This window comes from Lepidochelys kempii, chromosome 7 (genome assembly GCF_965140285.1).
Source record: "Lepidochelys kempii isolate rLepKem1 chromosome 7, rLepKem1.hap1, whole genome shotgun sequence".
Classification (NCBI taxonomy): Eukaryota; Metazoa; Chordata; order Testudines; family Cheloniidae; genus Lepidochelys; species Lepidochelys kempii.
In genome coordinates this window covers 122,227,408-122,252,810 of record NC_136386.1, presented here as the reverse complement: position 1 = coordinate 122,252,810, position 25,403 = coordinate 122,227,408, and the positions used below count along the sequence as shown (strand labels likewise).

Here is a 25,403-nt window from a genome sequence, read left to right as displayed (position 1 = left end):
TCAATTTTATGTGGGGGGAGGGCCATGGGGGAAAGGAGGGAATTCAACGGTGTCAAATCTGGTGTCTGGCTCCCCTCATTTTACATTGGGCCGTTGGCTCTGAGTGCAAGTGAACTCGCAGCCCCAGCGGTGCACAATCCTCCTTCCTGCACATACATTTTGAGGTAAGGTTCTGCTGACAGAAGCTTTACCTGCTCCTTCCCCATCAGTGTTAATACAGCTTTTCCATCTGCTCGGATTCCCCTTCCTAGCAAATAAACACTTAGTGGCCGGAGCCAGTGCTCCCCCTTCCGGTGTGGCTCTGCTCCCAGTCAGCTCTCCTGGTCACGTTTCTGCTCTGCTGTACACCTGGAAGGAGGGAGCAGCCACTCCCCTGGGCCAGTTCTCTTCTCTGGGAGGAAAGTAGCTGAATCCATTGAGCAGGTGTACTTCTGCCCACTGAGAGGGAGCGCAGTACTGTCACTGTGAGCGAGAGAGGGGGGTGTGTGTAAGGACTAGGACGTACTCAGATATTTTACCACTTCCCCTTCCTCCTGGGCTTTCCTCCCTTGCCGCCTCAGTGGTCTATTCTCCCAAAGAAAAGCTCAGACATTGGTCTTCAGCTGGCACCAAACGAGTCACAGCCACCTTCAACTCCATTCCTGCAGCGGTCTGTTCTCTGGGAAAGCTGTGGGACCCGGACACCATCTTAAAGCTTGGGATACAAGTGCCTTCAGGGTAGCACCGGCTGAATTATTCGAGCAAAACTGGTGTGAACACCAGTGGGCCCCCTGTGGCAAAGGATAACCCCTAAGCCCAGCTGTTGTACCCTCATCTGGCTAATCTCCCTTGGCTATAGCTTTCCTCTATTTGGCACCCTGCTGTCTCCATGCTCTACACAGAAGGGAAGTGCTTTCCCTTCCTCTCAAAGCCACCCTGTGACAGGGTAGGAAGGGGGCCAGCCCCCTATGGAACAGCTGTAGCTGAGCAGTGACCATTTCTAATTAAATCAGTGCATGAGTAAGCGGAGATAAAACTAGCCACAGGTGACTGAGGAGCAGCCCAGGATCATGATTCACATGCAGCTCCAAGGCAGGAAGCTGATTGAATTAAATACAGTTCAGGGCTGGCACTTTCAGTGCATTCTCCACCTGCTACTACCTCACCATTGATGCTTCAGACAAAACAGGAAATGAAAATGCAAAGCAAGGGCTGGGGAAGCTGTGCTGGGATCCTCTGAAGTAATTTCTGGTCTGGCTCCTGTGTGTTCTGTTCTAGAACCATTGGCCTTCAGCCTCCTGGGGGCTCGTCTTCAGCAGTCTTCTGCTCCACAGAATAGGAGCAGGCGCCAGGTGGAAACTAAGTCCAGTTTATAGGTCCCTTGTAAAAACACTGTCTTGTACTTGGTCTGGCCTGGCTTCTAGCTGTGATTACTGGGACTTCACCTTTATTACTTTCAAACCATAGCTCACATCTTTCCTTTCAGCAGGGCTCCCTTAGGTTGTTCGATAATCCTTGCTAACTATCATGCTGTGAAACGAAGTCTTAAATTTCCAACTGCAGACCCATTTGTTGGCTCTGACCGGAGTCTGCCCCCGTCCTTTCAGCCTATTCTTACATGTGGAGTAGCCTGCTGTGAACTGTTCCACCAGGCTGTTACCTTCTCCGGAGTTGGATTCCTCCTACATGCCCCACTTCTAAATTACCCAGCTGCCTGGGGCGAGGGAGATTTTTTTAAAAAAATATGTCTGTCAGTCACCCTCCTCCCCCTCAACTTGTCTGTTTGGTCCCTTTGTCCTACCCACTTCAAATGCTGTGGAGTGTAAGTGTACAGCCCACAACAGTAACTTCTGAAATGACCACGAGTGTTTCAGGGGAAGAAATTGTCTCCAGAGCAATTGGTGTAAGAGCTCATCCAGCCCCCCTCTGCAGACAGAGAGATGCAGGTTTTTGTATATGAACAGCTTTATTTAGGTATGTTGGGTACCAGCAGGCACCACGGTTGGGAGAGGTGGGCGAGGAACAGCGTCAGGCTGATAGAACGAACGCTAGATTGCAGACAGCGCCTTTGGCTGGTGAGTGGGGCTTACAAACAGAACCCTGCCCAGAGCTGCTGCTCCTACTAGCTCCAAGTCCGGATAAGGAATATGGGGTCAGGCAAGAGAAGAGGCAGCAAACTTGTAAGCTGTCCTATGCTGTTCTTAACAGTGTCATTCCCTTCCACGCATCACCTGCTATCTGATGCTGTCCAACAATGTGAATACAAGTACAGCTTATTTTCCAACGGAACAGGCTCTTTGTGTCAGCAGCTATTCCTCAGCAATGGCCTTTTACTTCAACCCACCATTACTTTGTTCTTAGAAGGACTGGGATAAGTAGGAAGCTAAACATCAGCCCAGTTTCCCACTAGTTATTTGCAGGGGAAATGAGTTCAGTAGTGGGGAGGGAAAATGGGGGAGCCTTTGCAACACCAGCTGTTAGTGGCTAAGCCTTTATAATACATGCTACTGCTTGAGTAGTGCACTGCAAACAGACGATGCAACGGTGTAGCTGGCCTCTCTGCCTCGTCCAGGCGGGAAGCTGGCACTGCATGGAAGTATGTTCCCAAACTACCCTATCCTGAAGTGGACTGTTGCATCTCATTGCTTTCTACAACCACATCTGGCAGCTTTGGCTGATACCAGAGGTCCCTTCTGGTGCTTTGCAGCTTGAGTAGGTTAGTTCTAGGCCAGGGTGCAGCCTGCATGGCTGAACCTGCTCCCACTTTAGAAAGCGAATGTGCTGCAAGTCATGCAAACAAATGGATGGGGGCCACAAAGAATTTGCCTGCATGCAAATTAAAGCGTGGTGTCTAATCCTCTCATTTCCCTTTTCTCTGCACTGCCAACTACTGAAGCTGTCATAAATGTGTAGCATTTCCTAGAAGCGGTGATCAAAACATGAGCAGCTAAGACCTGTGGGAATTATATAAGCCTATTTCTTCCTTGTGTGTCTGGAAAAGACAGTAATTTCTTAGGCTCACGTCTGATGATATAGCAAAGATTTTAAATTCAAGTTTAGTTCCCTAGGGAGGCAGCAAATTGGCAAGGGGGGGGGGATCCATAGGTAGCACTAGCTGCTTACAGCTGAGGGAGACCCTCCTCCACCTCCTTGGCAACTCTCTAAATCAGGATGTTAAATCAGATTTAGGGAGTGCGTAGACCTTCAACAGCCGATGGCCTCACAGCAGGCTAGTGAGCCAGACTTGCAAGGGAAGGAGACTGTTACAGCTCAGAGGTGAATTAAGAACAAACTTTTATCTACCTGGTGCAGGCAGGCTACAGAGTGGAGTGCACAGATGGGATACAGAAAGGGAATCAATAAGCAACTGACTTACAAGGCTGCAAAAAGAGACTTGGCGCTAGCGGGCACTGCAATTCTATCCTCGGTCACTTTTACCTTGGTGCAGGGGATGGACTTTATCAGCTGGCCTAGGAGAATCGGCCCTCCTTGCAGAGCTCTCTCTCTTGTGCTGTCTGCTTTAGGCTTCGGTGCTTTTATAACAAACTACAGCGTAGCTGCAGCCTACATGGCTGCTGCTGACAACATTTTATAGGCTACTGCCCACTGTCCCCCCGCTACTCCTAAAGCGCCTGACCTCGAGGGAGACTTTCCGTAGAAAATTCTCTGCCTGCTGCCAGCCTCTAGGGCTTGTCTACACTGGCCATTACCAGCCCTGCAACTTTCTGCTGGGAAAAAGCACCCCCCGAGCGCAGCAAGTTGGGTGCTGGAAAGCACCAGGGTAGACCGTGCCCCAGCGCTGGGAGCAACACCTCTCGTGGAGGTGGGTCTTAGGGCCTCTCCCAGCGCTCTGCGGCGACTACGCAAGGCACGTTAAAATGCTGCCACAGCAACGCTTTAGCCTTGCCCGGGTAGACAAGCCCTTAATGTCACCAAAGTCTCCCTCCAAAATGCTCAAGGGCGTTAATGAGGCTGCCTAGTGAGGCTTTGTCAGTTTACACCAGTGTTGAGATAGGAGGGCCCTGATCTTACCTTATTCAACACCCCAGCTGCATTAAGGTCTGGCTCAGGCATACTGGGCCTCTGTGCATTTTAAAAAGGTGGCAGCTGCCCCTCTCTACGAATGGCACTAGCCCCCCTCTGGCTGGAGGCCGCACTGGTTTTGGTGCAGTATAACAAATGAAATTGGTGTAGCAGGAGCTACTGCCCCGGAAAGGTCCTATCTTGCACCCCTCCCTCTCCGTCTTCTTTGTTCCTAAAGGGGTGTTTTGCCCTAACTGGATTTTAAGACACTTGAATACACAAATACAACTGGGTGCGATTGCAGCAGCTTCCAACAGCATGGTACTGCCAGCCTCACTCTTCTTGCGGGGGTGGAAGGTGAGACCGACTCCCACTCACGTTCTTGCTAGCGTAAACAGACACTGCCCTGACAAAAGCAGTAGGAGAGGCACCGGGATTGAGCTGGGAGCAGCCTCCTCCTGGAATTTATTCCTCGGCAGGCTAAGAAGAAAATTCTATCCCTCCCACCACACCGCGTCGCTCCCCTGCAGAGCTGGGGCGACCAGATTCTGTTCGGCACAGGCCCTACCAGCCAGAAGTTGTCCTGGAGCCTGTCAGTACCACCGCTGCAGGCATGGTGTTAAGAGGGGAAGGGGAGCTTGTGAAGCAAAGGATGCAACAGCACATGTAGGAATTACTGGTGTTTACAGCTTCCGTTTCAAGACACAAAGCAGGGATTTACCACAGGCATGTTACTTAAAAAACAAAACGCACTAGCCAGACGGTCTTCTAAAGGAGCAGGCATTAACACTTTTTTCCCTTTAATGATAAGCCCAAAGTCTGCATTTGCATCATTGCATGTCTGATGGAGGCAGCTGGCTTTTATAGTAGAAATAAAGCTAACTGAATATTCTAAATCCAGGGATTGAATCTCCAACTATCTATGTAGTATCTAAAATAAAAACAGGTGCTTTAAAAAAAAAAAAAGTTTTGGATGGTTCCTCTCCCCCTCCATGTCCCTAGAGGTGCAAATCCGTGAGGAGGTAGGAAAAGCTCTGGGTTTCTCCAGGATGCTTCTTTCCTACTTAAAATACCTTCCCCTCCTCCTACCCCAAGCTTGTTCTTTTCAAAGACCCAGACTTGGCTCTATGTAGAGATAAGGCTACTACCCTGACTCCACAACTCCCTTGAGTTCTCCTCTAATACTTAAGTGGCTAAACCAGGCAAAATATTTGGTTCTCAGCAGCAACCTCATTTAAAAAACAAAAACACTGAGAAGTAAAAAGCACCAGCTGCTCCCTCAGAACAGAACACCCCCACCCAGAGCAGGTACGTGGCCTTCCATACGCTGTCGCGGTGTCATGCCGGAAGGGTTAGCCGCGCGTAACACTACAGAGGCATGAAGAGCCAGTGCTCAGGCACCTGATGATGATGCCAACGTACCACCCCGTTCATTGTCCTCTCACGTGCTGCGTTCCTAGAGAACGCTGACTTTCTAGCGGTAACCAAGAAGCATTGTGGGGTTGACTAGCTGGCTACGATGCTAGGCATGTGTGCTGTAAACATTAGTGTTAGCATTAAACAATGGAAAATTCAGTTGAAGGGTCTTGGAAGGAGAGCAGCAGACTCACCCAGAGGGGCAGCCGCTGCCCCTGGAAACAGCAGCTCTGTTAGTAACGTAGATATTAAACATTTCAATAAATAAAATAATTCAAAAGTTACAATGTGCTTTTTTGCCCAAGGACGGATCAAATGGAAGAGGTTTTGTCTGGCTGAAAATGGATGGTTCCTTGACCCTGCTGTGGGAGAAAGGGGGAAAAATGCAGCTTCCTCTCTTACAGAGAGAGGACACGGCCCTGTAAACCTCTCAAAGCAAACACACTAGTGCCTTTGTACCCATCCTGGGCACCTGCCTCACAAGGAGAAGGAACGTCCGTGAACAAGAGACTAAGATCATAACCGTCTAGTACAATCAGAGCAGAGGAGGGGTGGTTGTGACCTACACCATGCAACACAAACTAAGTCCTATCAGCAGTTGCTCCAGCTGTGCAGCTGTGGTCCATACCCATGGAGCAGGCTAAGAGTTTACACACACACACACACACACACGCAGACACACCAAAAACAAAACCAAAAAAAAGGGGAGGGGGTTGTAACTGCTCCCAATGTGTTTTTTCTGTATAAAAAAAATAAAAAAAAAAAGAACTGGCCCATGAGAGACACTCGCTGCTGAGCACCCACGAAGAGCTAAGCAGCCAGTGCTGTGGAGTGCCGTAGGGTAAGGACACGCCAGGGTTTGGAGTCTTAGGCTATGTGACTACAACCTGACTAGGTGACTTGCAGTGCTCAGATCCCTTCTGTCCAGCTGTTCCATTTCTAAGCGTGAGAGGTGGCCACAAGAGGAGTGAAGGTCAAAGGGGAATGGGTCATACCGGAGAAATGGGGCCTGGTTATTTTTCCTCCTACAGTTTAAAAAAAAAAAAAAAAAAAGTAGTGTTCTAATCCTTCTCCTCCTCTTTGCTCCGTGACATTCCAGGGCCATGTTTGCACACACACACACACACAGCTCCTCACAGACACTCGGACTCAGAAAAGCGAGTTTCGGACGGGTCCCAGGCTAGAAGGTTTTTCGGTGGATGGCACGGGCTCCATCTTCTTCGTACTCCTTCTTTGAAACCCACATTTTCTTAAAAGTGTCCAACGAGGCCAGAATAGAGCCCCTGGGGGGAACAAGCGAGTGTGTTACTACAGCGGGACAAGCCAATGGCTCCTAGTGTGGGTCTTGTTCCCTTGTGTGTTATCTGGACTGCGGCAGCACCTCCAGGCTGCTGGCAGGGGCCAAAACCACAGGGTGCTAACCGCTGTGCAGACACAGAGAGAGAGTTCCTGCCCCAAAGAGCTTACAAACCGAATCCCCGTTCGCTTCAGGCCCACACTGGTTATGCTGAGCTTTCAGCCACCATCATCCATGCTTTGTCCATGGGGGAGCTGAAACTGCACCAACAGCCAGCAAGCCGCAGAACACAGGCGTTGCCAGCAAAGTGGCTTTTCTTATTTCAACAGCACCTTAAATGGGCACGGTCAGATAGGAGCCTATGGTCCCAATTTCCCCTCTCACTTACTGGTCTAAATCAGCAGTAACTCCACTGAAGTAACTGGTATCAATGAGAGGGGAATCCAGCCCCAGGCTCTACCATCCAAGGGCCTGCTCCCACTGACTGGGATGGCGCAGGATGAGGTGAGACTGGGAGGACTGGGGAGACCACAACAGGATAACATAGTTAGCAGTGTTTCCTTGGCAGAGGCTGCACCTATGACTGTGCTGAGTCCAGCACGGCTTTACGATGAACGGACCATGCCCAGGATGAGGGACAAGACCACAACCCTGCTCACAAAAAACATGACCCAATATGGTCGGGGCTACTCTGGCTCTAACTGTAGTGCGGGCAGGGCCCAGGTGTGAGCTACACAGTTAAAGCCAGGCTCGGCGGCCAAAGTGCTTTATGGTGTCGCTCTGCAGTACGTACCCGATCCACGTGGAATATAATCTCTCCTGAGGAGCAGATATCTGAAAGGAGAGGCAGAGAACTCAGATTAACATTGTCCCCAGAATACAAACTGCTCCCCAGTTACCTCCCCCCCCACAGTCACTCCCACCCATCAGACACATGCATTGGGACTGCTTTTGCCATCAAGCTGCACTGCCAGTGAATGACCATGGCCAGAGATGCTGGAGGTGGGCTGCATGCCAGCAGGATACCTCTCTCCACAGCCCAAATGGGTTTCAGTTGGAACAGCAGCCACCACCAGGGTGCCTGGGCTGTTCCGGAAAACCTGGAGTTGTTTGAAGGGCAGGACAGCGGACACCTCAGCCTGGTGTCTCCAAGGAACTCAAGGCTGCTGAACCTCGCTGGTGCATGGCAGGGGAGAGGCAAGCCAGGAAGCCTCAAGAGGAGAGCGCCCCTACCCTTATTTTGACGTCCTTGGGTGCTAGTTTCTTCACTTCGCTCAAGAGCCTGTCTCCAAAGCCTGCACAGAAAAGGAAACTTGCCTTTAGTTTGGGCCTCTGATCATGGCCCCCAACCAGTTATTGCAGATGCAGCAACGCTCTGCACAAAATACTGCGGGGAACGGCCGTTGAGCCCAAGCCTATAAAGTCCCTTCCCATAGTCCTTGGCAGGCTTGGGGAGCCCACAGAGCATAACCGGAAAGAAGATCCTGATACGACAGATGTAGGGGCTTTGTATAATTTAGAGCGGTCCCACTCTGTATTTTTACAGCATCTAGTACACTGGGCCCTGACCTTGGTTGGTCCCTACGCACTAACCAAGATTAGTGCTAGTAATAACTGGATTCACGCTCCTAGCCAACCTACTCCCTCCAAAGGTCACCGATCCTGGCCGGGATTGGTGGAATGGCTTTATCAGGGCAAGTGAGAAGACAAGCTGTCCCTAGGGAGAAAGGAGAAGTCTCAGAAGAGCTAGGTAGGCTTGACCTCCTGTTTCTATCTGGTTGAGTCTCCCAACCACAAAGCTCAGAGAAGGTTGCGTAGGCGCACCCTTCCCCCCTCAATTCCTGTCCCTCCAGTGCTACCAGATGGGGGTGGAGGACCAGGAAGCAGGTCCTGGAGAGTTTCATCCTCTTACCAGAGGGGTGGACTCATGCCATGGTGCAGAGCGGCCCTGCCACAAAGTGGAAGGAGTAAGCCCCATGAGCATGTCTGATTCCCTCAGAGCAGAGAGGGGAGAAAGGCGAGCCTGGCTGTCACTCATTTCATTGCAAAGCATGCTGGGAAGTGGAAGAAGTCTGTGGCCTTTATAACACAGACTCTGCTTCTGAGGGACTTTCAGGGAGGCTTGCACTGAGGAAGTGGTTGTGAGTGACCCCTGGAAAGCACAGATGGGGAGGGCCCAGGAGAGACTCATCTATAGGAGTAGTGGTTTTACCTTGACTCCTGCTGGAATGTCAGAGATCTTGGGATTTCTATTACAGCTAGGAGCTAGTTGTTCCATTAGCATCATCTCAGAGCGTAACACACCCCTTGGCTTTAAGAACAATCTCTCCCTCTACATCCTTCTCTTATCGCCCCCATTCTACGGTGGGCAGGGACATCCAGTCGTGGATGTGGCTACAATCCTTGCACACGCTCAGTTCACGCCTGGGGGGATTTCAACAGCCCTGCCACCAAAGCAGAGACCTAAGGGAACCTCAGGATGTGCACCAGCTTTCTAGGGATTTAATAAAGAACCCTAAAACGGTGCAATGGAAGAGCAGAAAGAGCCTGGCTGTTCAGTGCTTTCTTAGGCAAAATGATGATGGCAGAAGGGGAAGGACAGGATAGCAAGGGGAGAGCATCAACGACACGTGTGGGAGCCGGATGCCAAAAGTCTACAGAAGCTTGAGAGGCAATTCCAAGCAGGGGAGGGATTATCTCGGGGGATGACAAGGAGTAACAGGAGGAGACTGGATGTCGGCAGAAGTTTTGGAGAAAGGAATAACGTCTCAAGCTGTGGCATCATCTTCCCAGGGGAGTGTTGGTGTCTCCATTGCTAAGCTGGACAAAGCCTCGCTCCTGCCCTGGCCCTTTGAGAGCAGCTGGAGGAGCCAACAGGGCTTTCCTGGGATTCCATGACCTCACCCCCCACCCCCAGTGGCGTCCGGGGCAATCCGGCTGGGTCAGGAGCCCTGGCTCAGGGCGTCGTGCCCTGTCGGAAGGCAAAGAGACCTTTGAAGAGCGTGGAGCCCCCGGAGAGCACAATGTTGGAGAAGAGCGTTCGCCTCAGGTCCATGTCAGATTTCTGAACAGCGAACACCAACACCTCGTGCAGCCCCTCGCACTCTTCTCCAATCAGGTCAGGCCGGAACAGTAACTCGGGGGCTCGGAAACGGGCAGGGCCGATCTGCAAACGACACGAGGGACCAGGTTAGCTTCCAGGGCGCGCCAAGCAGGAGTGTGGCCTATGCCCGTATCGCAGAGCCGCTTAACCCTTCAATGACCGAAACATCAGCGAGTTACAAAGAGTCTCTCTGACCTACCAGATGCTTGTGTGACATCATTAACGTCCTGAGGACGAACACAAGGCTGATGGGCAGCTCCCTTTCACACACAATAACCCATGTAGCTTCACAGATCCAAACATTTCATGAACATGAAGCAAGCTCCGACATGCCACTGAAGTACTAAGTAAATTATTACCTCCCACTTTATAGAGGGGGGAAGAGGGGAAACTGAGGAAGCAACTTGCTCCTAGCCCCACAGTAAATGAGCAGCAGCGCTTGGAGCAGAACCCAGACCTCCTAATTCCAAGTCTGGTGCACTAAGGGAAAAAAAACCCCATACTCCCTCCCGTCCTCATCCGGAAGATTTCACCTTTAGGTTTTCTTTCTGTGCTGTTAGAGAAGATAAACCCCATCTACAGGTTGCTGCAGGATTTGCAGTACGCCGAGACCCATTCACCCTGTCCCTGATCCTGCATCAGAACCTGCTAGTGCAGACCCCTGCACTTGAGGTCTCCGTGTCACTGATTTAACAGCAAGCCGTGTGCCATTAGCCAGGAACAGCACGTGTTTCTGGACCACTGGGATTTCAATGAGTTACGGGTGTGCAGCGATCCTCAGGGGGAAGCTATATTTATCAGAAACCATTTATGAATTGGTTCAATCACTGTAGGTCTTTAGAAAGAAATCAATAAGGAACTATTCTAACCATTTACAAGAGCAATCCTGTCCCCACTGCAGCTACATTTTAGCAAGAGATTTCTATCAAGACCTCCCAGGCCCCTGCAGTGAGAGGGCCAGGACGTTCTACTAACACTGAGCTTCTTATGAAGAATAACTTAATATTTGTCCTTACGCACCTCAATAGTGCTTCCATCTGGCAGGTAGTACTGGGCTTTCTCGGTTTCTAACGTCTCGTCCTTCTGTGGGTTTATTGACAGGTAACAGGCACGCTGCAAAGGGAACGCAGGCAGATGAGCAGGGCTCCTAACGAAATGGTTTTCCTCTGGGAAGAGAGCAATTTTTAGCAGAACCTTCTGTTGGGACAAACAAATATTTCAGATCAATCTGAACTGAAACATTTGTTAGTCTACCCTGAGCCACTGAGGTACCTCATTCTGGCCCCCACTCTCTAGCTGCACTACATCTCCCATGGTGCACCGAAGACTCCTGGCAGCTTTGCCCCTATAGGGCTTCATGGGGAAACAAAAACATTCGGATACTTTCAAATAGAAACGTTGTGACCTTTTTGTTCTGCAAGAAGCTTTGCTATTTTGACTTGGTCCCTTTTTGGGACACACGTATCAGAGAGATGGAAATGCTTGCCAGGCAACTCCACAAGCTAGTTAGGAAGGAAACAGTGTGAAAGTCAAAATGCAAAGAATAAAAAAATGAAAGGGCTAAGCCCAGAAATCCACTGCTACTGTCCTTACTGACCAGGCTGAAGCAAGTTAAAAATCCTTTTAAAAACGATTCTCTCGGAAATCCTCAGCACCTCAGTACCGCCAACCCCAGTCCTTCAAAAATCATGTCAGGCACCAAAAAAAATCATTATTGGTTTATATATCACATGACAAATAATAAATTAGGGTTTCTTTTTTATTTTTCCTCCTGGTTTTAAGCCTTTAGGTTACACTCAGGTTTTCTCCACAACCAGGAGGGCTGCAAACTTTCATTTAAAAAAAAAAAAAAATAAGTAGAAATTCTCGTATTTATTCCTTGTCTCCACAACTTGGGTCTTTAAGGAAATCAAACAGTAAAGCTTATGATACAATCATGAGCTTGCAGCACTGCCTGCTGCCTTGGTGAAAACCAACAGCAGAAATCTCACTGCAACCCTTGATATTTGTTGGAGAACGATGAATTCTGGCATCTCCTTGGTGAACCAGGAAATACTGGGGGGGGGGAGGAGTGTGGGGAGGGAAAGCAAATTTAAAGCTCTTATATGTGCTAACTCTCCACTCCCCCAGCTTCGCTAGTGAGGACGTTCAGCATACAAGTCTGGGCTCATCTCCATTTTTGTTCCGGAGCTCAGCTTTCAGAAGGGTAAGGTTCAGAAAGTCAACACTTTCCTGGGAGATGGGTGAGCCCGAGAGCTAGAGCAGAGATCACAATACAGGCGGTTTCGTTGTTTTTTTTCTAAGAGGCAAAGCGCACCAAGGACTCTGGCCATTTGTACGAGTGTTTCCAAGGTGCAATATACCACCGATTTGGAAGCACGTATGTTTCTCACTTTTCCCCATCCTACCAAGCCTGGCATCTTGCAAGGCATAGAAGCTACAGGATGTTTCCTAGTCACTTGTGAAGAGCTGAAGAGAATCTTCTACATTTCTCTCTAGCCACGGAAACGCCAGCCCTTCCTCTCTTGTAATCAGCACTCACAAAACAGAAACAACCACCTACAAGCCTCACACCTCCAGAGCTTTGTGCATTCGGCTGAAGTCACTCGGCTGCAGCAGTGACCACGTGTGGGTGCCGCTCACAAGCATTTGAATTTGACTCCCAAGCCACGAGCACCTTTTCTATCCTCTCTCACTCTCTTGCTGGCAGGAGATCAGAGACTGTGACCAGGCACACGCATCATCAGTCTTAAACCAACTGGACAGCACAGTTATGCGAAGGGATTAGGCAGTGTGGCAGCTATCCACCAGATGTCACTACTCAGCAACGAGAGTCAGAAATTCAAGGGCTCTAATCACTACCGGACTGATCCTGCAGTCTGAATGCCTGTACGCATTTATGAGCATTTCTATGCTAATCACTCCAGTAGCTCAGCACCTAGAGAGGCAAAGCCCCCATTGCAATCAATCTGTGGGAGCCCTGTTTGTGTATGAAACTGCTGGGCGAGATCCGAAGAGAGAGGCAAAGCTACCCTAAGAATCAGTCACTCTTGTAGTTAAAATATTCATCTTCCTTCCTCCCCCCCCCCACCCCCACCTCAGTTTTGTCCTCTTCTTTGGCAGAGATGAGCTGCCTTCCTCTGTGTTTCTAACACAACAGTAGCCAAGATGGCTCTGGTTTGTTTACTTCCCGGAGTGTGCATATTTGTGAGAGACTTTGCCGCAAATGATCACAAAATACTGTTTAGGTCGGGGCTCCTAAGAAGAGTGTCTCTAATCTGGACACTGCATTTTAAATGTTATCGTTGTGAACAGTGGACTATGGAAGATTTCACACTTCTCATTCAGATCCGGCATGCATTTAACTTGTCCTTTTTCCACAGAAGCTGACTTTAGTGCTAATGGAAGGTGCCGCCCTGCCAGCCCTGGGACTGGAGTTCTGCATTTATCTGCACCACCGGTACAGTACAGGCACGGGCAATGCGAGCGTCCCCCAAGCTGACCAGCCTCCGTGTCTCCGCCCCAACATGAAGAGAGCCTCTGTCAGAACCAGAGGGGAGTTCTGGCTCAATGGCCTATTCAGTTTTTAGGGGCCCCGCTGCCAAGACTGCCATCAAGGAGCTGGCCCTTAAGGATCTGCACCCCATTTCATAGACTCCTTGGCTCATCACTGCAGAAATCACCCCTAGACCAATCACAGACAGCAGGGCACCTCTTTGATGGTTTTGACGATCTCGAACTCTGATGACGTGTGGAAGTCATAGCCTTCTTTCCGGAGATAGAGGCGAAGGAAGCGGGATACATCGCGGCCAGCGATATCGATCCGCATAATGGAGTGAGGCATGGCAAACCCTTCGTAAATAGGAACCGCATGGGTAACGCCGTCCCCAGAGTCCAGCACCACCCCTGTGGTTCTCCCTGTAGCGTAACTGCAACAAAGGAGGGAAAGATCGTATTTGAGTGACAGGCAGCAAATTTCGTAAGTGTCACTTGAACTTGTACCTGGCCCAACGGATGCCATGTTTACACTACAGACAAATCATAAAGCAATGAGAGAGAATCAAGTAACTGCAGAATAATTCAGCTTACTTCTGAAATGGGCATTTCTACTTTTTTTTTTTTTTTAAAGTAAAGTTTTTTTCAGTTCTGAGGAACTCTGTTTAATTTTGGCCTTGATGCAGGATTTGGGGTGATTGTTTTTAAATAACGTTTTACAAAATGCCCTATGGATCAAAATAAGTAGTTATAATCAATATATGTAAACGTTGGTAAAGTGAAAAAGTAAAATTGATCAGTCCAATTTCATAAGCGAAATGCAGAAAGTAAATGACCGGAATGAAGAATACTATATTAGAGTTAAAAAATGCATTTAACAATCTAGTGGGTTACTAATAAAAAAGGGAAGGATTTGAAAAGAAATAGGATTAATCCCAGGGTCACTAGCTGATCCATTTGAAACTGGACAGCGCACAAAATACAGCCATTTTATAAAGCCTCCGTTGGTTTAATATGGCTTGGTAAAGACCAGGACAGAAGTCCTTGCAGATGAACTCTGCAAATCCTTCTTTTAGCCAGCCAGTCACACACAGTTCCCTGCTCACGCTATCTCCCAAAAAGCCACAGTCTAACACCGCTGAAGGGGCAGGAATCGTTATGTCGGCCAGCTCGGGTGCCTCACGTTGCCTAGAGAGTACAGCTGGTACGCAGCACGAGCCCGGAGCTTTCCACAGCGGGCACAATATGGCTACGATGCCAGGCCAGCGGGCGAGAGGTACTGCTTTGGATACACTAGCCTTTCCTCCACCATTGCCACCAACCGTTTACCCCCCCCCCCCAATGGTAACAACCATGGGGCACTAATTTAGTCAAGGCACCAGCAGCCACCAGCATTTTAAAGACCACGAACCACTACTGCAGGCAGACCTAGAGGACATGGTGGTAAAATTACAAATGCCAACAAAATCCTTGCCCCTGTTTATACCAGCACTCCCACAAGTGGAGCTGAACTGACCCCTACTGGGAGTGGCTGGGTCATTACACATATTCAATCTATTTCCCCATGTTAAGTATCCTCACACCTTCTTGTCAACTGTCTAAATGGGCCATCTTGATTAGCACTACAAAAGATTTTCTCTCCTGCTGATAATAGCCCATCTTAACTAAATAGCCTCTTACAGTTTGTATGGCAACTTCCACCTTCTCTGTCTGTATATATATATATATATCGATATATATATATCTATATCTTATTACTATATGTTCCATTCTATGCATCCGATGAAGTGAGCTGAAGCTCACGAAAGCTTATGCTCAAATAAATTGGTTAGTCTCTAAGGTGCCACAAGTCCTCCTTTTCAAGTTGCAGACTGTGGCTTTTACAGGGATTTGAGTGTGGTGGACCTTGTTACACTAGCAATGACTGGAGAGATTTTTTTAAAAAAAAAGCCTACTAGCTGGTGTATTTCTACGTCCTTCCAGGAGGTGAACATCAGAATTACACATGGGACAAAACTGAAACATCAGAGCTTGACCCAAACGCCCCTGTGGTTTTGGGAAGGGCAAAGCAGTCCCCATTTAAATAGTCATCCTCCAAAGGAATGGCTGGCTTTCAGGACAACCTCACTTGAGTCTTATTTCTGCCCTTCTGCTCAGGCTGTGCAGAGAAAGGGGAAGAAACTTACAGGCTGAGTACCGCTTGCATGGAGATAAAAAGTGCTGGCACGTTGAAGGTCTCAAAGAAAACCTCAGCAGCTCGCTCTCGGTTCTTACGTGGGTTCAGGGGAGCCTCCGTCAGGAGCACAGGATGCTGGTTTAATAGAGACAAACAGAACTCAGCAGAGGGGTTAATTCTGGGGCTCTGAACCACTGCAGCAGGGAACGCTCTATCCCAGCTAGAGGTAGGAGTGGGGCTCTGTCCCCCCCGCAGGCTGCGAGTGTCCATACGGATTGGGGGTGGGGAGCGTGATTGGAAACGTGTTCCACAATAACTCTGTTTATTCGTACACTTTAGGCACCGCAGGGATATAAATAGCAACGTGGGATGAAGTTAAGGAATGAGGGAACACTGCCAACCAGTGAGATCTCAGAGGCTGTGGAATAATCTCCGACTGGAAGGGCTGGAGAATCTTCAGGACTTGGGCCATTTCAAGCTAAGTTAGACAGAGCCCTGGGGAACAGACTATAGGGGACTATCCTGCTGTGACCAAATGGATCTTTTCCCATCTGTCCACTCAGAAGTCACATCATTAAGTTTCCAGCAGGGCTGCCTTTAAAACACAGGCCCTGACTAGGGGCTGCAGGCTTCAGTTCATCACCATGCTGCAGAAACGCTTCTAAGCCACTTCCAGAGCCATTTTGCAGGACATCTTGCAGAGGCTGCCCTATTTTATTTCTTTCTCTCTCCAGGTTGAGTGCACAGGGTTTACTCCTCCTTCCTTTCAAACAATCTCATTAGTAAACATTTGGTGAGCGGATAAAGCAGAACAGGAACGATTAGGAGCACCCGGCCTAGCTCAGAAATAATGGAATACTGCATTGGGGAGAATGTGAGTGCGGGGCCTGAATGCTGGATCATCAGTAAAGCTACAGTATCAGATTAGCCACAAGGTCATTCTGCTTGCATACTTCTTGGCTGAGGTCTAATGTGAAGCAATAATTTTGATTAATGAACAGGTACATTTAGAGCTTCTGCAGGGAAAAGCAAAGGAAAGGTGCCAGATCTACCTCATAGCTGACACACTTAGCAACAAAGCCCTGGGTCTGCATGGAATCTCACCTCTTCTGAGAAAGTCTGAAGCTGGTCTTTTGAATACACATACTGCCAGATGCGCTCCATGTCATTCCAGTCCTTCACTATGCCATGTTCCATGGGATATCTAATCGAGAGCAGACCTCTGTGCTCCTAGCCACATAGAAAAGACAACATAACATGCCTTTCAGCGAGATTTCCAAACATATTCCTCACTGCCCATTTCTAGTGACACTGCTCCTCTTACAGATGCATCTGCTTGCTGTAAGTTCCAAGGAAAAACACTGAATGTTTGTATTTAATTGAAAAGGATAGGAGGAATTTTAAAAGGCCAGGACTGTCAATTAACGACAAACTCCTTTTGCACAGTATTCCCAGGTTATAAATAAGGTCTTTTTATACTGACAGCACATTCAGATCCTGTATTTATACAGCACCTTCCATCCCTACAGTCTTCATAAACTGATATACAAATATCCATAACTGGTACGTTGGCTTCTCTAGTTTATGCATGATGGGAAGCTCTAATGGGGGCGTGCACTGACCTTTTAGGAGAGTCTATAGGCCAAGTTCAGCCACAGATAGGATTGTTAAGGGGGCCGTAGTCTGGAGGGATTCATGGGACCATGTGCTGGGCAAGACAGGACTATATATGGCAATCTTCTTGCTCAGGTTATGGAAACCAGAAGCAAAGCAAGATCTGGTATTTAAGGTTCTTGACCATGAGAGATGGGGATGCAGCGCAAGAAGGAACTGTGAGCTGGCTAGAGAAAGGCCAGAAATAGGAGGACCCAGAGAAGAGTGAAGTGAGTGATGGAGAAGACTATGGGCTAGCATCTTGTTTCTGGGGCCTGCAGCAGGGGTGTCCAGGCAGGGTAGAACGAAATTCACCTCCACCCTGTGCATCAACAGGGGCAGTTGCTGGAGGAAAGGACGGCTACTGGCACTGATCAGCCCTGCATCAACAGCGGGTGAAGTTGGATGTGTGAAGGATGGAAGCATTTAGCCCAAGGAAGACTCTCTTGCTGTGGCCAGAGGGTCAAAGAACTTATAAAAAAGATCAACCGGCCTACGACAAGAGAGAGACTGCAGCTCAGAGGGGGAGGCTGAAACACAGATCTGGAGCGGAAACTGAGGCACAACTATACCCAGTGACAGAGAGACAGGAACCTGTTACAGAATCCCATCTCGCCCCACTAAAATGCAGCCACCTCTGGGGAGAAGGACGGCAGTTGTTTAACACCCCACAGCAGTCAATGTATGTTGTATCCAATTCAAAACTGCAGGGGAGATTAGGGAGGGAGGATGTAATTGTCCAATTGGAATCTAGCCAGGACACTGGGGGGGTGGAAATCCCACTCTAGGAAAGGGCTATGGACTCCGTAACAATCATATCTGATCAGGACATTAGTTTTATGTCCCTTTTGACAGGGATGTTGTCTAAAAGAAACAGTACCCTTCTACGGGCGCAGAGAACAGGGACAGCAGAGGAAGACTCCGCAGGTGCTGAGCTAATATAAAACGTGTTTAGCTGAAACAACGACCACCACCACCCTGGGGAAGGGCACGAACATCAGCTTGCTGCAGGCAGCACCCTGGACTGGAAAGTCTAGACTACTCCCCTTCGCAGCTCTCCCACTTTCAGGGGAAACATGGCCCTCCACGAGCACCGCAATCCTTCTCAGCTGGGAACTACGACACCCAGACACATGTTTCAGAGGAAACGACACCCAGACACATGGGGATCCCTGATAAACAGGCACTCTTACCTCTGCCTTCGGCCCAATGAAAATGTCCCCTTCTAAAGCGCCAGCCATGACACGAACGTGCTTTGGTCTGCCCACGCTACAATGGAGGTTACAAGTATTGGTGAGTCTCATGCAAGACAGTATACATACCTGAGCATTAACTAGTCAGTGCTTCTCTATTCCCTGAGAAGCTATTGCTAGCAATGGTGCGAGGGACTCCTTCACCTGGGTGAGCACACGCACACCCCTGGGAAAGAGTGAGTCTGGTGAGCTAACAGCTGTCAGTGGTGCCCAGGCATCCGGATCCTGGAGTCCTTTCTCAGCTAAAGCTCCCATTGACATCCACGGCCATTTTACAGGAGTAAAGATGATAGAACTGGACTCAGAATAAATATAAAAAGGTCTTTTTTTACCCATCCTGCTTTTGTTTTCTCAGTTTTCCAGAGTACCTCCGTTGTCTAAGAGCAGGGTGACCATTGTACTGGGGTTAAATTAATTCCACCTTTGGTCTGTCTATAGTTCTACAACTACAACCAGTTACTGGAAGCCCACGGGACTTGACTAAAGCGATACGTAATTATCCTTTGCACGTTTTTTAGCAACTTCAGGCAACCTCAGAGCATTTAACGTTACTGAACTCCGCTCCAGGACACCTCTGGAAGGTGAGTATTATCCCAGTGACAGAGCCAGAGATAAAACCTAATTCTTCAGATTCCCAACAACTGCTTAAACCACAAGACCATTCCTCCCTTCTATGTAGGCTGCAAATGGTCTAGGATACTCAGAGCAACTAAAAAACCCCACCAGAGTTACTAGGGTACTTACTAGTTTGGAAAACAGTACTTCGGTATCTGGTCACCTGCAAAACCTGCTTTGATCACACCCGAGCCCTATGGGAGGAGCAGAGAAGTGTGTGAAAAACAAATAAATAATATTGAATAATTCTGCACGTCAGTCACATGGCACTTGTGCTCACAACAATTTAAAAACAAGTAGCATGTTAAATGGAGCACGAACAGCCCCCACTTTGACCCCGCACGAAGAAAGCCCCCCGCACAGACGATCGAAAACCAGACAAGCTCTTCCTCAAGAAGATGTGCTTTGCAGTGTGCCCAAGTGGGAGTATTTTCCACCCTCCACTGACAACACCTTGCTGTGCAGGCCTGGAGTGTGAAGGCTGAGGAACATCCGCAAAAAGTATCAGCTCCTCTCGGCCGTCACACGGGTGCACACAGCAGTCCCACAACGTGGCGTCTGCTTCATACAGCAGATTATTTTAGACCCGAACATTGTCACCTGTTTAGCATCAGAAGTATGCTTTGGGCTCAACAGACACAGAAAAAGAGGCCTCCACTCCAACAGGCTGCTGGTCTAAACTGACCAATATACAGGTGGCGGAGAGGGCAATACAAAGCAAATAATTAAATGGCAGAGTTTAGCCAAACCATGCCAGTTTCGTGTCTTAGAAGGGCAGGAGGAGGGTTCACAGGCCTTTCAGAAGACCTGTGCCTGAAGATGGGATCTGGAGGAAAGGATGGAGGCGTGGCTGACTGAGCCAGGGAGGAGTATTAAGGGGAGAACCACATGGAAAACAGACTGGAGTTGAGGCTGGGAGAAGAAGCTAAGGGGGTGTGCCCTTTGGGGCAGGGACAGACTTTTAGTTCTGTGGCTATACAGCATTTAGCACAGTGGGGTCCTGGGCCATGATTGGGGCCAACAATAATAGGTGCGCAGCCTCGGCAGAGCTACGGGGACAAGTAGGGAGCAAAAGGAAACAAGAGCAGAGAGCAATGTGGGAGCAAAATTGCACAGGGCTTTGGATGCAATAAGGAGCTTGGATCGGATTCAAGAGGAAGCCAGTGAGAAGAGGCTGGATACAACAAGGACGGGAGATTTTCTTTTTGAGAGAGAGAGGCAGGGAGGCACTATTCAAAGCAGCAAAACCCCACAGGAGCAGCATGTAGAGTAGTTAAAAATTGAGCATTTTGAATCTTTGGTAACAATTGGGCTGGGCAGCTGACCTCCTGGAGCTGCAGAAATCTCTCAGACCAAACAGCAAATCCTCATGGATATTTTCAGGATACATCCTGGGAATGTGGCTGCCTACCACAATTACTGCAGATCCTCTCCCCTCCTCCGCTTCCTCTTCCCCTTTCTATAGGAGCGCCATCTTGAAACAAAGAGTGATCTCAGGGAAACTCCCCGGTTTTTAGTATAAACAACAGACTCTCACATGCTCTCTCTGGAGATAATCAAGGTTTACTCACTCAGGACCCTGAAAACGAGCGCCTTCGTGGAAAGGCATGCAATTAAAAGATAAGAGTGGAGTGAGGCATCTGATGCATGCTGAAGCCAACCGATTCCAATAATGGGGTTCTCTATTCACCTTCAGTGTCTCCCCAGCACGGCTTCTTGGTTTACAGGTCAAGAGGATTGTTCTACCTACCACACAGGATCCCAGACAATCAATGGTGCAGTTCACCCACAGAGCTCACAGCACCCCCAAAAGGCGGGTTAGTATCTCTGTCGTCACGTTACAGACAGGAAGGCCGACAAACTGATTCGCCCCAATACACTCGGCCAATAAGGGGCAGACTACGATTAATACTCAGGTCTTGCCTCCTAGGCCAGTGCCCTACCCACAAACCCATGCTGGAGCACTGTGAGTCATCCCCATCCTGCCATCAGAGCACAGTTAAGACGTTCTGTGTGACCCAGAGTAGACTCCTGCTTGATGGCCCATAACTTTCTTGGATGGCTGCACTAACCTACTCACAGACAGAAATGATCTGTGAAATAAGAGACGGGTCAGCTTGACGTGGACTCTTTTCTGACCACCCGTTTTAGAGCAAAGCCATTATTCTAGTCTACAAAACACAGTCTTGAGTTTCCTAGGCAACAGCTTTAATATATGCTTGGCAATACACAATTTCATTCTTTGATATTCACCGTAGCAAAGAGCAGAATAAATAAATACAGTAAGGCAACCTCCTCCAAAGACAGTTCTTATTTAATATTTGAGTCTCGATAATAATTCAATATACTGCCAGCATGCCTGGCTCCAGGGAAGCAGCTGCAGGAGAACAATGATGCTCCTATTTAACACTGAGAGGTTCCCAGCAAGGGATGCATTTTTAACTTACTTATTAAACTTCAAAATCAGTTGAGATTATTTGTTCCTCAAAAACATGAATTGGACTTCAGTGGAACACACGAGCCTGCAGGACTTGGCCCAAATGCAGCAGTACCAGGCACTAATCCAATCGCAATTGTTAGCCATCTCTCTATTATGAGAGTTGACAATGCTTTCCAGTCTATTTAGTTTCCCTGTAAAACGCTTTAATCTTTCTAAACAAAGGTACACTTGTGTGCACTAGGTAGGTGAATCGATTTAATCTTTGCTCACTGTCCCAACAGATCCACACAGAAAAGAATTTAAGTGGTTAAAGGGACATTGCCAGGTCAAGAATCATGGTTTTAAAATAAATATTCTGGGGAGTTATGTTGCCCTGGAATGAAGTTCATTTCAAGGAATGTGGTGGAAGCAATTTTAAGTACAGCAAAAACATATGACCTCCCCCCTGGCTACAACAACACTGCACACCAAAAGCATATTAAAATTTATTAAAACAGATTTAAAAAGATCTATCAAGCTTCCTTTATCAGTTATCCTGATTGGTTTTGCATTTTACATATGGGAAAAAAACCCTAAAGATTGTTTTAAAGTCAGTGAAAATATATTTTATTTACAATACCTAAACTTCGGGAGCACAAGCACACCCTTTTCACCAGCTTTGTAGTGGACTACAAAACTGATTCACTAACCCTGAATGGGTTTACAATCCGAATAAACATGGAATTCACCGACAGATGAAATCTGTTCTGTTCTCACTCTCTATGGAAATAACACATTCCACCACTTTCACTTCCATTTTGGTAGATATTCTTTTGCTAACATCAAGAGCATAAAAAAGAAATTCAGTAAATGAAACAATATCCAGTAGTGCGGTATCAGCTGTGGAAAACAACAACATACAGATTACAAAGACACATTTGATTCTCCTCTCTCAGGTCAGGCCTCATGCAAGTAGGGACGACTACACAGAGGTCAGTGGAGTTGCCCTTGCCGAGGCCAGTGATGAATCTGGCCCTTCACCTCGACTGGTTTCATTTATGTTCACCAAGGCCACCCATCCACTGATTTTGGCGAGGCTCCATGGGGGTGCAGCAATCTGCCCACATAGCACTCATCGCAGAACGGGGATTCAAGTAATTTACAAATTACTTATGGGAAAAGGAGGCAGTGTTAAGCCAGTATTGTGCAGCAACCCCAACCTCCAGCTTTGTACAACAGAAGCCCGGTGTTGTAAACATGAGTTTTCAGCTGGCAATAAATAACAGTAATAGGTAAGAGTAGGTATTACTAGTGGTAACAGCAGGACTGGAATCGGGACTCTCTGGATCTGTTCTCGAGTCTCACTGCCTCATTTTACATGCCTAAAACAGGGATAATACCCAACTTTGTAAAGCCCTTTGAGACTCTCTGATGAAAGGCACTACAAAGAAGTGCAGAACAGTAGTATATTGTCTGCACTGTTTCCACTTTCTCTCTCCTAGCACTTTCCTCTATCACTCACGGACAGCTCCAAAATTGCAATGTCACTGTAAGATCCTGATATGGGAGCCTTGCCAGTGAAAAATGGTGATCTCACAACATAAATTTCTCAATTATTTCTTTCACATATACCGGGAAAAATCTCAATTTAACTAGTCAGGAACAAAGTGAAACCAGATATGCTAATATGCCTCTTTATACCTTGCTCGACCCCAAGCAGTGTCTGCAGATTATTAGCGCTAAGTTCTAATAACATTTCCTTTGCATTTCTCCCATGGTTTTCATCCTAGGAGATCACAAGCCTTTTGCCAAGGTGGGTAAGCACCACTATTCCCATTTTACTGATGAAAAAACTAAAGCACTGAGAGGTTAAGCAGCCTGCCCAAGGTCACACAGAGTTAGTGGGAGAATAGGGAGAGGGGAACCAAACTGTCTGGATCAGGTTTCAAAGTTTGAAGGGTTAAGATATGGTATTGCAGTTCAGGAAAATCTCTCTACAAGGAAAAGAAACCAGGCCTACCAAGTCAAACCCTTGGTCTAACTTCTAGACAGCATTTCTCCTCGATCCTAAAGAGACGCATCAACTGTGGGTGTAAAAGCCAGCAATACAAACTATGGCAGGAGCCACAGGAAATTTGAGATGTCTCCCTAAGAGTTAAACAAGAGTCATGCCTTCCATCTGGACACATACAAGTCACAACACTGAAATATATTTGGAATTAGTTACTGGGAAAGGCACATTGGTATGAAAGAGTTCAAGACATGGGTGGATTTCCAGGTGGCAATTGGGATTGACAGTGAAAATGCAATAAGAGGGAATTAGGAATCACCCAATATAAGGGCAGACATGCTAGGATGTCCAAGTGTGATCCTAGAAGGGCTAAAGCTGCAAGGTACAAGAAAACAGAGCTGTTCAGAGCTGCAAGCCAAGCAAGCCCATTTATTATTCCTGAATCCTTTTGTTAAAGGTGTTCAGAGCTGCAAGGCAAGCAAGCCCATTTATTATTCCTGAATCCTTTTGTTAAAGGTGATGGAGAACAATGAAAGCCTAGGCAGGATCCCCTCATTTGACAAGTGAACAGTAAAATTTGTTTGGAATATTGGCATCAAGGGGCTGAAGGGAGGAGACCGAGTGTGTGACCCATTGTAACAAATCAGGTTGCCTCTAAACCATCCCCCTCCTTCTCTCATCCTTTACTGAATAGTCCTTGTTGTTGGGAGGCCCCGCGGATCAGAGCTAACGAAATTGCTGTCTGCATGGGGCTCTGAAGTACTTCACTAAGGCATGTAGCCGACCTCATCTAGAATACTGAGGTGTCTCCCACAGAGATTAAAGTTCTGGATCAACGAGAAGGGCCATGTGCTAGAACCCATCATCTCTGCAGGCCATGCCCCGACTGTTAAATTCAAGGCAGTGCAGCGTATTATGGGAACAGTCACGTCATCCCCATGAGCCGCACTTCTCACTGGTCTGGAGATGAAGCAGTGCACTCTGGGAGCGGTTATCCCCAGGAAGAGGGCATACCCTCTGATCTCAAGATGGAGCAGTGCGTGCTGGGGGCTGTGTCCGAGAGGCTCCACGTCCTGCTGGGCACTTCAGCAATGCACGCTGGGTGCCTGGTCAGGGCAGAGCCTTCACCCCAAACCTGCCCAGACTAGCCACAGATGTCCTGGCAGGGCAATGGACCATGGAACCTGATGGGATCCCAGCCTCTACCTATGACAGACAGCCACGGTAGCCAATCACTGCAGGTACATTCCTCAGGGGCCGGGCTCGTCAGGTTGAGCAAAGGGACAGGGCACCCCATGCGAGTGACAGCCGAGAGAGCCAATCAGGCCATCAAAACACTTCCGGGCCCGGGCACCACCGCGGAGGTGAGACCGGTCGAACCAGCAGGTTCGGATGATCCGTCCTCGGTGATTGACAGGCGCGGGAGCCAATGAAAAACCGGGAAGGAGGGCGTGTCCTGAGTTCGGTTGACCCGTCGCTGCGCCTGGGAGGGCCCGAAATCAGGACGGGGCGGGGCTGAGGGGACTCGCCCGGGGAAAGGGAGCGGCAGGGCGGGGCCCCGGTGACAAAGGGATCGTGCTGGCCGTGTCTTTCCCGCCCCCCCCTTCCCTGGTGCCGGCCTGAGGGGTCCGGGCCCGGACTCACGTTATCTATCACCACGGGCTGGTTCGCGATCACATCGTAAGACTCCATGGCGGGGACTCGCCGCAGCCGCCAGCCAGGGAGCGACAGCCCGGGCTGCGGGGCGCATGCGCGGAAAGGGAGCGCAGGGCAGCTTGGGCGCTGTGCGCTTTATGAGCGCTGCATGCTGGGAACTGTAGTCTGTACGGGAGGGGAGGCCCGGGGCTTCTTGGGAATTGTAGTCCGTGGGCGGGTTCTGACGTGGGGGGGCGGGGTCTGTTTTGCCAGACACCGGCTGTAGTGTAGACATGGGCTTATGTTCACCCGGATAAGTGACCAGAGA

The 25,403-nt window shown here is 48.7% G+C and overlaps 1 protein-coding gene across 1 annotated transcript; it reads right to left on the bottom strand.

Annotated features, from left to right (window-relative positions):
• Positions 1-1,926: 1,926 nt before the first annotated feature.
• Positions 1,927-25,201, bottom strand: ACTR1A (actin related protein 1A). Its single transcript, XM_073354515.2, has 11 exons — positions 25,085-25,201; positions 19,140-19,204; positions 18,336-18,411; positions 16,594-16,719; positions 15,500-15,624; positions 13,531-13,747; positions 10,839-10,931; positions 9,707-9,881; positions 7,949-8,010; positions 7,509-7,549; positions 1,927-6,701 (listed from the first exon to the last, which is right to left on the bottom strand). Exons 1-11 carry the CDS (start codon positions 25,130-25,132, stop codon positions 6,599-6,601), a joined length of 1,131 nt encoding a protein of 376 aa, XP_073210616.1. The 5' UTR covers positions 25,133-25,201; the 3' UTR covers positions 1,927-6,598.
• Between the last annotated feature and the right edge of the window lie 202 nt (positions 25,202-25,403).

Excerpts from the sequence above, each read along its gene's own strand:
- ACTR1A (XM_073354515.2), bottom strand. The coding sequence starts at position 25,132 with ATGGAGTCTTACGATGTGATCGCGAACCAGCCCGTGGTGATAGATAAC. Across the intron at positions 18,412-19,139 it reads AAGTACTGTTTTCCAAACTA|CGTGGGCAGACCAAAGCACG; the intron begins GTAAGTACCCTA and ends CCTCCATTGTAG. Across the intron at positions 10,932-13,530 it reads TCGTCAAAACCATCAAAGAG|CGTGCCTGTTACCTGTCAAT; the intron begins GTGCCCTGCTGT and ends TTCCCTTTGCAG.